General features: G+C 31.5%; 1 protein-coding gene across 1 annotated transcript; it reads right to left on the bottom strand.

Moving 5' to 3' along the window:
- Positions 1-65: 65 nt before the first annotated feature.
- Positions 66-10,136, bottom strand: LOC120069101 (linoleate 9S-lipoxygenase A-like). The gene is made up of 3 exons (XM_039020783.2): positions 9,813-10,136; positions 6,341-6,627; positions 66-362 (listed from the first exon to the last, which is right to left on the bottom strand). The coding sequence occupies exons 1-3, from the start codon at positions 10,096-10,098 to the stop codon at positions 105-107; spliced, it is 831 nt and encodes a 276-aa protein (XP_038876711.1). The 5' UTR covers positions 10,099-10,136; the 3' UTR covers positions 66-104.
- Between the last annotated feature and the right edge of the window lie 2,493 nt (positions 10,137-12,629).

Genomic DNA, 12,629 nt, shown 5'->3' with positions numbered 1-12,629 from the left:
TTCCTTAAGTGGGAAGAGAGAAATTCTAATGGAAATAATTCTTCTTTTGTACCATGAAAAGGTAATTTTTCTTTTTTTTTTTTTTCTTCTGTGTATGTCAAAAATCAAAAGAAAATCTTGCCTCGAGGTGAAGGTCCTCGTCCAGTTCTTCCTCTACGAGGATAAGGATAGTCACTCGAGTTTCCAAGAATTTGTCTAGCATTTTCTGAACCTAAATCTTTCTCATCAAGATCGTTGTAAACATCATAATCATATATTCTGTCTCTTTCTTGACGCTCTCCTATTCCATCTCCTCTTAACTTTATAAGCTCGTCATTTCTATACTCTTGTAGTGCCTCCGGTGTTTGAAATGGAAGATATGCCTAAAAATGATGCAACAAATTTGAGATTAGGTCAAATCCATGGTTAAAACGAGTAAATTCATTCTTAAAATTGAGAGGAATGTTTTCTAGAAACAAAATTTTATTTCCAAACATGATTCAATAAGTTCTCAATACAATTATAAAAGTGGTCAGGGGAGTGACAAAACAAAACCAGAGAGAAAGTAAAGCATAATAGAAATAGCAAATGCAGATAAAATCAAGAGCCTCGAGGAGGCTGCAAAAACAGAAATAGAAAAAAAAAAAACTATTTTTTTATTGTTCCTAAAAATATTTCACACTAAAACATTTTTTAAAAATTAAAAACAATAACAAACAGAATGAATTATCAAATAAGTATGTTTCCTAGAAAATATAAATGAAAACAAGAAACGGAAAATGGAAGTGTTTTCGAACCTGCCTTTTAAAAAATAAGACTAAAAGTTTTGAGCAATAAGCTAGGCATGCATGCATTAGTATCCCTTCATTTCAATTTCATGAGTTGTGTTCTTTAAAGAAAGAATGTGTCGTTTCATTTTTTTTTCCTACCAACTTGAAGAAGAGACATGGTTATTCAAACTATCACAAATTAGTCTATAAATATAGTTGTTGAGACCAAAAAATAGATCAACTGTAAATTTTTATTACAGAGAAAATAGACGAGCTGCCTGCAAGACCAAAAAATATATATAAACAATAATAATTGAGCATTGGTGAGGCATCAAGCCACACACTCTTCAATTTTTAAGTTAGTCCCGAGTTTGTAAGTAACTTGACACTAGAAAATAGTAAAGGATTTTTAAGCATACTTTCAACAAATAATTTTGGTAGTTTATATAGGACAAGAGCAGAGGAGGTCGATGAGACAAGAAGAAAATATTGAGGGGGCATTGAAAGCTAGAGTGCAGCAGGGACAAGGTGGAAGAGACAAGAAGGGGAAAGGGAAGAAGAAATGTGGCAGCAGTAGCTCAGAGTCTGCTGCAAAGAATGCTGGTAGCACATGCAAGCATTATGGGAAGCAGAATCATCCACATTTTAGATGCTAGAGAAGGCCAGATGTGAAGTGTAAAAGATGTCATTTATTGGGGCACATTGAACGATTCTGTAAGGAAGCAAAAACTCAACAACAAGAAGGAGCACATGTTGTAGTACAACAAGAAGATCAACTCTTTGTGGCTACTTGTTTCTCATCAGCTATGAAGCATAGACACGAATACGGTTATACGATACGGATATGATCAGATATGGCGATTCGTCAGTTTCTAAAAAACTAAGATACATATACGTTTAAAGATATGCTATTTTATATATATATATTTTTAAAAAATGAAGATACTGATACATTGAAGATACATTTTCCTTTTCTTAAAAAAATATAGGATATAGATAAATTTAGCATACAAGTTAATAACAATAGCACAAAATAGAATACAAACACCGAAATACAATATAAAAAAAGCAACATCTAAGATGTTGAAGTACAATAGTTAATAAAATGCAATAGAAAAGTGACTCATATTACAAAAAAGAAGAAGAAGATTAGAGGGAGAAGTATGAAGATAAACGAAGAACTTCTTCATTGAATTGTTGAAGATATCCAAATGGTTTATATTTTAGTGGACTTCGTGGGGACTCAAATGTGAAGATAAAGATTAGATGATTTTAGGGTTTGGTCTTTTATTTATTTTTTTCCTTTTATTTTTGGACTCGAGTAATGAGCTTTCTAAATAGGTTGCCTAGTTTTAGATTGGGAAAGATTAGATGAGTTGCTTGTCTTTTTTCTTTAAAAAACATGCATAGAAATAGATACGTCAAATCGCGTGTCAGATACGTATTTGGAAAGTATCTGAAAGTATTGGTAATTGGTATCCGATACGTGTCTGATACAGATTCTTTGCCTCACATGAAGTATCTGTGTTTCATAGCTCATCAGTCACTCAATGTGATGGTTGATTGGTTGATAGTAGGTGTACCAATCACATGACAAGTGACAAAGAGTTGTTCAAGGACCTTGACAAGTCATTTAAGTCAAGGGTGAAGATAGAAAATGGTGAGTATCTAGAAGTAAAGGGGAAAGGCACAGTGTCAATAGAGAGCTATGCTGGAACCAAGGTGATTACTGAAGTGTTGTTTGTCCCCGAAATTGATCAAAACTTGTTAAACATTGGTCAATTAGTAGAGAAGGGATTCAAAGTGTTGTTTGAAGAAGGAAAGTGCCTCATTTCTGATTCCAATGGGAATGAGTTGTACAAAATAAAGATGTAGTACAAGAGCTTCTCGTTGGATCCACTCGAGAAGGAGCAGATAGCTTTCAAGTGTCAAGTGAATGACATTGAGTTATGGCACAAGAGGTTGGGGCACTTTCATCAGAAAGGGTTGCGGTATCTGTAGAAGAATGAGATGGCAATAAGAGTACCAGTTCTGGAGGAGCTGAAAACAAACTGTAGAGCTTGTTTAACAGGGAAGCAAACAAGGCTGCCTTTCAAGAAGTCACAATGGAAAGTAACTGAGAAGTTGCAGCTCATCCACATTGACTTGTGTGGATCTCAACCAACTCTCTCACTAAATGGTAGTAGGTATTTCATATCTTTATTGATGGTTATACCATAATGTGTTGGATATATTTCATTAAGCATAAGTCTAAAGTAGCTGAAGTGTTTCTGAAGTTTAAGAGATGGGTTGAGAATCAAAGTGGCTGTAAGATTCAGGTGGTGAGAACTGATAATGGGATTGTAACAATTCCTTCTGTGAAGAAGCTAGGATAGAGCATCAGTTCACTGCTCCATATTCTCCACAACAAAATGGAGTCAGTGAAAGGAAGAATAGGAGTATTATGGAAATGACAAGATGTTTATTGCATGAGAAAAACTTGCCAAAGGAATTTTGAGCTGAAGCAGCAAACACAACAGGCTTTCTGTTGAATAGACTACCTACGAGGGTATTGGAAAAGAAGACACCTTATGAAGCTTGGTTTTGTACTAAACCAAAATTGACAAATTTTAAGGTGTTTGACTACTTGTGTTTTTCTTATGCTCCATAGGTGAAGAGAGACAAGTTGAGTAAGAAGGCCGAACCAGGAATCTTTGTAGGCTACAACATGGTGTCCAAAGCCTACAAGATCTATCAACCTCACATAGAGAAGATGGTGATTAGCAGAGATGTTCAGTTTTTGAAGGATGAGGAATGAGACTAGACAGAAGAAGCAGAGGTGAAGCAACAAGAAGTCTCTCTAGATCCCGATGAGTTAGTTGATGATGCACTAGTTAGAGGGACTAGACTATTGATGGAGGTGTATGAAAGAAGTAGTATGAAGAAGCTAAAAGAGATACGAAATGAATGGAGGCAATGAAGGAAGAGTTGAGTATGATAAAGAAAAACAATACATGGGAGCTGGTGGAGAAGCCTGCAGACAGGAAAGTGATTGAAGTCAAATGGGTTTCCAAAACTAAATTGAACCCAGATGACTCTGTGAACAAGCTCAAGGCCAGGTTAAGGTAAAAGGATATGCACAAGTCTGGGGAATTGATTTGCAAGAATGGACACAATCAGGTTGCTACTGGCTGTGTCAGCCTAGCATGGATGGAAGGTGTATCATCTAGATGTGAAGTTAACATTCATAAATAGAGTGTTAGAAGAAGAGATCTATGTTGAGCAACCAGACGGATTCATCATACCAGGACAAGAGCAAAAGGTTTATTTGTTGAAGAAGGCTCTCTATGGGTTGAAGCAAGCTCCTAGGGCATGGTACAACAAGATGGATGATCACTTGCTGAACCTGGATTTTGTGAAGAGTCTAAGTGAATCCACACTCTATGTGAAGAAATCAAGTACTGCTATTGTGATTGTATCTGTCTATGTAGATGACTTTCTAGTGATAGGAAGTAATGATGCTCAGATAGAAATATTCAAGCATGAAATGATAAAGGCGTTTGAGATGACTGATCTAGGTCTGATGCATAACTTCCTATGCATGGAGATTCAACAAAGGCAGAATGAAATACTCCTTTGTCAGAAGAAGTATGTAAGAGAGATATTGAAGAGGTCAATATGGAGGAGTGTAAGAGTGTGAACACTCCAATGATTCAGAAGGAGAAGTTGCAAAAGGATGATGGAGAGGAACCTGCTGATGAGAACGTGTACAGAAGTCTAGTTGGATGCCTCATGTATCTCACATCCACTAGGCCTGACATTATGTACACTGTAAGTGTCTTATCTAGATTTCTTCACTATCCAAGCAAGAATCATATGGTTGCTGGAAAAAGAGTTATGAGATATCTGAAAGGCACACTGTCTTTTGGGATCGAAGTTAGTAAAGTTGAAAATTTTGAGTTACAAGGCTACTCAGATAGTGATTGGGCTGGGTCATTAGATGATATGAAGAACATCTTTGGCTATTGTTTCACTTTTACCTCAGGGTGTTTCTCATGGTGTTCAAAAAAGCAACATATAGTGGTTCAGTCAATTGTAGAAGCTGAGTTCATTCCAACGACAGCAGTAGTCAACCAAGCTGTTTGGTTAAAGAAATTGATGCATGACTTACATCTGAAGCAGGAAAAGTGTGTGAAGATGTTTGTGGATAATCAAGCCACTCTAGCCATCTCATTGAATCTAGTCTTTCATTGAAAGATCAAACATTTTAAGATCAAGTATTATGTTCTAAGAGAGATGCAGAAGGAAGGAGAAGTGCAGCTGGTACATTGTAGCTCAGAAGAGCAAATAGCTGATATCTTTACTAAGTCCTTTTGTGTGAGTCGTTTTCAAGCTCTTAGGAGCAAGTTAGGTATTTGTAGTATTTGAGTTAGGAGGAGAATGTTAGTAACTCAAAACTGCAAATTAGTTTTTCAGTTGGTCTAGTCAATTCCTAGTTTCTAGGAAATAGTTGAAGTTATTTTTAGTTGTAGTCAAGTCTAAATTCCTATTCTTGTGGAGTTAGTGGGATTAGTTGCTAACATTGTGGAATCTAATTTTAGATTTAAGATATGTATTTATATGGAGTTTTCTAGAATGAAATTAACACACTTCCCATTTTTCTCATTTTTCTCTCATTATTTAGAAGAACAGATTTTAAACTCAATCACTTTAAAGTCTTCCATGGGTCGTTTAAGGTCCCCCATGCATTTTGCAGAGGTCATTCATGGATCCTCCAAGGTTCTTTATGAGATTGTTAAGTCTTCCATGGGTTGTACAACTGTCTTTTCATGGGTTCTGCAAGGCCCCTTATGTAACTCTTAAGTTCTCCATGGATCGTGTAGAAGTATTGGTCCTCCAAGGTCCTCCATTTGACTTATAAGTTTTTCATGGGTTCTCCAAAGTTCTCCATGTGACTCCTAGGTCTTTTATGGTATTATTGAGCTTCCCTACACATCCTTTGAGTCTCTACTAAGCTCCCCTCATGGATCCTCTAAACTACCTTTTAAGCTCTCCATAGGTCATCTGAGCTACCATTAAGCTCCCATAGGTTATCTAAGCTACCAATGGGATCCTTCATGAGTCCTTTGAGCTTACTCTCGCTTCCTCATGACATAGGCTAAAATCTACACATAACCATGTCTCTTCTCCAAATTGTAACATTATTTTTCATTGACACTTTTTTCCCATAAAACAAAATTCTCAAATTTTAAAATTTTGTTGATCTTCGGTTTATTATACAAAGAAGAGTTCATTGGATCTTGTGAACGAGTAGTTGTTTTCCTAATAAAGAAAATCTAGTATATCATAGGAGACAATTATATTTCAAACTCAAACACTAGAATAAATGAGTAAAATTGTCTTAATGAGACAACGTGAATTTGTTAGGCTCAAATTTTCTCTTATGTATGAAGGCAATGATTTTCTTGTTTTATATGCTATTTTCTATAACAGAGGTATCACATTATATTGTACTAATGTTTAGAGGAAAAAACAAATTAACGATATCCAAATAAGTATGAATAATGTTTAGTGGTAAAATAAAAAAAAAAATTGAAGGAAGAATTAATTACCTTGTTGATAAAGAAGATGCGTTTGGATTTAAAAGAAGGGTAAATCCAAGAGTTGCAATCAAAATGGATAGTTCCATGGCCAGGAACATTTTCAAGAGTAAGAGATTTGAGGTAGAATTTGGTAAAATGTTTGTTTCTTATAAGGAAAGCTCCCGGAAGTCCAATCTCTTCATCCCACTTAAAATTTACTTCAAATGAAACAAAATCTCCTCCACATGAACATTTCATTTTACTACTCCTCTTTTCAAGGTAAACTTTTTTTCCCACCTTCCCTTTCCCGTTCCATGCTGCATAAAACCATATACAAAAATTCTCAGCACAAACAAAAAATATTGATATGTTTTAGCCGACTTAAACTGATCCATGTGTTGAAGTCCAAAATCAATTGACAATGAGAGAAATAATTTATATATCAATTGATAACATATTATATTATACTAAAAAGAACAAAGAGCAATTGCAAATATAGCAATCAAGAGTTTAGATTATATCGCTGATATAAAAGTCTATCAATGATACAGTCTATCATTAGTAGGAGTAATCAGAAATCGAATCTATCATTGTTATATTTTGTTATATTTACCATCTTTTAAATTTTTTTTGTTATACACTTAATTATTAGCTCTAAAGATAGTACTATCAATTTCAATTACTTGAGAAAAAAAAGATGGCAGATATGCATTCTCCAAGTATTGTTTGATAAGTGGATAAGATATTTATATAATCAAAAAAATGTATGAGCCTTTTTTTTTTTTGCATTGTTCTTATTGACCATATTTTTTTTATACCTCATTTCATTTTTGTGCATTGACTACAAAGATTTAGGCTTGTTTGGGATTTGTTTTGTTTGCAGGAGTAAATAGGGAGGATTTAGTCTAAAAAGTTGTTTAGCAAAATTTGATTATTTATTAATTTATGTAAAATCACTTTATTCTTACATCCACAATCACCCTCATACCCACCTTCAAATTTAAATTTAGCTTCCCAAAAATCTATCATCTTCCCAAACTAAATTTAAAAAATTCCAAATATTGCATATATTTTCTTTTGGAAATTTTCGAAAGTAGAAAAATAATCAAACTATTTAAATAAAATAGTAAAATTTTAATCTTTCTTTATAAAGATTGATAAAGGATGATAGAAGTCTATCACCGATAGACGTTGATAGAGTTCTATCAGTGTCTATCAATATTTTTTTTGCTATTTTTGTAAATAGTTTGACATTTTTTTTATTTATGAAAATTCCCTTTTTCTTTTTCTCATATCAACTAAACATGGATTAACCATCTTTCTTTAAGAAAAAAAATAACTTTCATAGAATATTTTAGATTAAACAATGTTATTTTTAATTAAAAGTATACACGTTTCTTTAAAGAATTATTTTATAATAAATTTGATATTAAAAATGATATTAAATATCAATATAAAAATAATTGAAATAATATGTTTGCCTGGGTCAATATAGCCAAATGATGACAATTATTTGTAACCCTTCAAATAAATTAGACATACAATGTTTTTAAAACAATTATTGGTGAGAATCCCCCTTCAACAAATCCATGTGCAATAAATCATGATTTTGACATAACTCTTAAGAGAAACTTCTTAGAAAAATGCTTAATTTGAAAACGCTTTTTCACAAATATTGGAGTAAGCCATCTTTGAATTCAAATGAAATAAGAAAGTTGGTTGAAACTTCAAACTACATATACCATGGAAAGAAATTAATAACAAGTAATCAAGTCAGAAAATGATAGGTTTTAAAATTTTCAATTATACCCCTACAATTGAATAAATTTAAAATTGAATGACAATTACTTGGAAGATTCAATAGTTAACCAGTTAATAGAGAATTTTGTAAAGAAAAATTAGATCATCCAAAATCTCTCGTATAAAATCTTTCGTTAACCAATTTTAATCTAAAATAAAAAGGTATTAGGATTGTCAAAATAAACATTATTCAACTGACATAATTATCACGTTACAATGATAAAAGTTTGGAAAAAATATCTCATTCTATCCCTCAATAATTATTATATGTTTTCAATTTCAACCAATTAAATTTTAGAATTCACACCCATTTTTAAATCTTATTAAACTTGTATTATGCTCCAATTTCGAGAATAAAAAAAAACTTAAAATGAATAAAAATGTAATAATTTCAAAAAAAAAAAAAAAAAAAGTAAAAATCTCGTTTGAACCTAATTAGGGTAGTAACATTATACATATTTGTGTTGATGTTTCTCCCTACAAATAGGTTTGATTGATAATAAGGGACAAAGAAAAAAAACGTAAAAATCTCGTTTGAACTTAATTTTGAGGATTGAACCACTGACTTCTAAGGACGGAGTGCATGCAAATACCACGTTGAAACAAACTCACTTAAATGGATAAATACGACAGTAAAATTAATATTTTATACACTTCTAGTTTTGAAATTTGTAAAGAAGGCTAACAAGTTGTAGTTATTATTTAAACAACCCTTCATCCCAAAAGAAAAAGTATATAATTAAACGACCCCGTTGACGGATAGCTATTAATATTAATTAAGAGAATCAGATGGATTAGAGAATCTCTTACACTAATACCAAGTAGAAGTCACATTAACTTGAAATATTTTCTAAACTCCATCCATTAATTTGTAGTAATTAGCCTCAATTTTTTAATCCATTAAACACCTATGAATTTAAAATATTGTTTATAGAATGGACCATTAAATTAAGATAACAAAATCTTTTTTATTAGAAACATACAACTAATAAGTTGATAAATTGGTCAGTAGGTGTACTAGAATATCTCAGTTAGGTTGATATATTTGTAGCATCCTCATCATATCCTAGCTCCAATTTCATTCATATAAACAATAAAAATACAGAAGGAGCTGGTAGATAACAATTCACATGTTGCATTAACATTTTAGAATAATATTCAAATTAAAACCAATTTAAGCATAGTTCAACGGGCAACCATCGTTGTTGAAATCATTATTTATTTACATAATGCCTGAGGCCTAAGATTCGACATCTAATGGCCTTGACATCCTCATGACCTGGCATCGTTATTCTTACTTGTCTTAAACTGTTTCTAAGAGTGAAAATTATCCTCATCGACCAACACGGGTTCTTTCTTTTAGCATATTTGTCCTCACTCACATGTTTCTTTAAAAAAATTTCAGGAGGTTACCCAGTATAGGATTGCTCCAAATTAAACACACTTAACTTTGGAGTTCCTATAATTAAATCATAGAAAAAAAAAGTGCAATCTATCGGTATAGGTATGTAATAATTACAATTTTTTTAAGCCTTTCTTAACTATACATATTCTCATTTCCTCATGATTCTTCTTATTTAGATGTAAAATCGGTTCATTCATGTACCTTTTCTAGACTCAAGCATCACAATTACAATAAAAAAACATGAGAAAATAATGAAAGAAGGGTCAAAGGAAAAGGGTAAAAGAAGAAGGAACTTACATTGATTGGTAGAGCTAACGAGTTGAAGAGAAACATTTCCTCCTAAAGATTCACTGAATTTATGAAGAACTCGATTGGCTCCATTAAGAACTCGATTGGCTCCATGAAATAAATGATTGAGGGTTGAAACACTTATGTTTAATGAATTTAATCCATCAGGACTTATGTGTACTGATTGATTGGATGGAACAACAGCTTGATTTGCTCCTGAAATAATAATTGTGTCTTCTGATAAAACTACAACTCCTTTAACATTTTCTCTTCTTCTTCCAAATAACAACTCCATCTCTTTACTCTCCTTATGATTATGAGAAAGAAATGTACAAGTTATTTATAAACTATGTATAAAACCCAAAAGGGTTGACTCCAAAAACTATATCAAGTGGTCAAAGTCTTTTCATTTTATGTCCAATTGCCTCTATGTGGGACATCGAGTTGTTTGGTCACATCCGAAGACTTGTCGAAATGTTCTTTTAATAGTGTTGAAATAGAAATGTTATTTATGCATTATTAGGCCAAAATATCATTTTGGTCGGGTTTGTTCCATTTTAGTCAACGTACTTGCATCATATAATCATACGCAAAAATTTTAAAATAAATTTTAAAAAGGAAGTTAGAAGAGTACTTTTCTACGTGGCGAATTATGTGATCCAAATAGCTAAGGTTTGTGTCTAATAGCTTCTTGAAAAATTCAAAAGTTTAAAAAATTGTTTTATGTTTATGAATTCACTAAGTTTAGCAAATATGAGTTGGAGAGATTGTGTTTTTCTTCTTTTTTTTTTTTTTTTTTTAACTTATTTTCAAATTCTGTGATCTAAATATCGTAAATTCCGTGAGACAATTTTCCATGTTTTATGTGTAATAAGATCTTGAATTTAATTACCAAATATGTATAATATAATAAATTATAAATTGAACGATGTTGTAAAATAATAATTTAACAAAATTTTAAGTATAAAAGATGATCATAAATTAGTTAAATTAAAAAGTTATAAGATGACTTGTTACTCGAAACACGGATGTTAAATAGAAAGCACAAACAAACACTATAACAACAAACAAAACTAACTCAAGAAAATAAGTAAAGGTGCACATAGGAGTTTAACCCAGTTTGGATATAAATCACCCATGTCTGAAGGCACTATACCTAAGAAAGATAATCTACTAATATTAAAGAGTCAAATAATTATAACGTAGTACTTAACTATAATTCAACGACCACTATAGTGACTCCGATTCAATTTCAAATCCTCTACCAAATCATTGTTTAATTTTAAATTTTACCTTTTCAGATTACCTATCAAATACGTCATAAATAATTTGTAATTTAATTAATTTTTTAGTCGAAAGTTCTATCACCATAATATAAAGAATAAGTTTACTTACAATGATTATCTTAAACTTTGAATATGTACGATTTCTATTTAAATATTTACTTTTTGGAAATTGAAAAATTCAGAAATGGAAGGCACTAAATCGAATGAAAACCGAGTATAGATGTGTATACAATTAAAAACAAAAAAAAAATCGTCCAACTTGCTACGTTCTCGAGTGGAAGGTGCACATGAAATCAGCAAGTTGGTGACACAACTAAAGAACAAAATGCCTTCAACTTGCCATTTTCTTCAACACATTTCTTGAAGAAAGGAAAAAACGAAAGAAATCGTTAGAAATAGCACGTTTAAGTTTTTAACTTATAAAATCAATATATTTTTTGAAAATTCATAAAAATGGTTTTTCTCGATCTATTTTGGATATGATCGACCAACGAGATTTAGTTAAAAAATAACTTATTCTAAGTTATCGATTGTTTTGGGTCTTCTAAATACATCTCGCAGATCGAGATTTGCTAATTCATGTAATTTTTTTAAATCTTATACCAAATCTTATATTTTTCAAATTTTCTCCAAATTCGATTGTGTTTACTAAATGTTATTTAATTGTTCAAATCTTTAGTTGTTTTCATAATTATATGAATTTTCAAAACTCCAAATGAGTTTTCCAATTGTCAAAATAGATTTTTCCAAATTGATTCAATATTTTTTAAATTTTGGGAAAGATCAAATTTTGCAAAAAATTGGGTAAGATTTAAGATATATATAGTATCTCGGTGTTAATTCAGCTCGAGATTCCATGGAGAAAGTCCAAATATATGAATTTCAGTGTAATTATGCCTAAAATTTAACCGTGAAAGCCCAAATATATAGAATCTTGATGCTATTTTTCCTGGGAATAACACCAAGATCCCCATAATCATTTCAAATTTTATGTCATCTCTTCAAATCTTGTACCAACTCTTACATCTTTTCAAATTTTCGATTGCAATATTTCCTAAATCTTACATAAAATCTTGGAAATCTTTAAATCAAATTTATATTTATATGAAAATTTAAAATAATTTACTGATTATCTAGATAATTCACCACTTATCTTTTCAAATTTCTTCAAATTGAGTAATATTTGGTAGTGTGATTTTTAATTGTGGAAAGATTTGGGAAGATTATGAAACATTTGGATTTTTTTACCCAAATTTCGGTGTATAATCTGACAAGATATACCGAGAATGTCCAAAAGAATCAACGAGTTAGAAAATATTGTTTTTTTAACTAAATCTCAGTGGTCGATCTCGCCTGAGATGGGCTGAGAAAAATTATTGTTAAGAATTTTCAAAAAGCGTGATAGTTTTGTAAGGTGAAAACTTACTGTGCTATTTCTGACAATTTCCCAAAAAACTGTAATAGGTTCATTTTGGTTTAAATAACGTAGTTTAAGACTTTTAGTCCTTATACTTTTGACTTTTATTCATTTTGGTCCCTA

The sequence above is a fragment of the Benincasa hispida genome, unplaced genomic scaffold, assembly GCF_027475165.1.
Source record: "Benincasa hispida cultivar pf3 unplaced genomic scaffold, pf3_genome.v1.1 HicScf576, whole genome shotgun sequence".
Taxonomy (NCBI): Eukaryota; Viridiplantae; Streptophyta; class Magnoliopsida; order Cucurbitales; family Cucurbitaceae; genus Benincasa; species Benincasa hispida.
Note: the sequence above shows the minus strand (reverse complement) of the source record. Positions and strands in the feature narration are given on the sequence as shown.

Excerpts from the sequence above, each read along its gene's own strand:
- LOC120069101 (XM_039020783.2), bottom strand. The coding sequence starts at position 10,098 with ATGGAGTTGTTATTTGGAAGAAGAAGAGAAAATGTTAAAGGAGTTGTA. Across the intron at positions 6,628-9,812 it reads CGTTAGCTCTACCAATCAAT|CATGGAACGGGAAAGGGAAG; the intron begins GTAAGTTCCTTC and ends GGTTTTATGCAG. Across the intron at positions 363-6,340 it reads GCATCTTCTTTATCAACAAG|GCATATCTTCCATTTCAAAC; the intron begins GTAATTAATTCT and ends CATCATTTTTAG.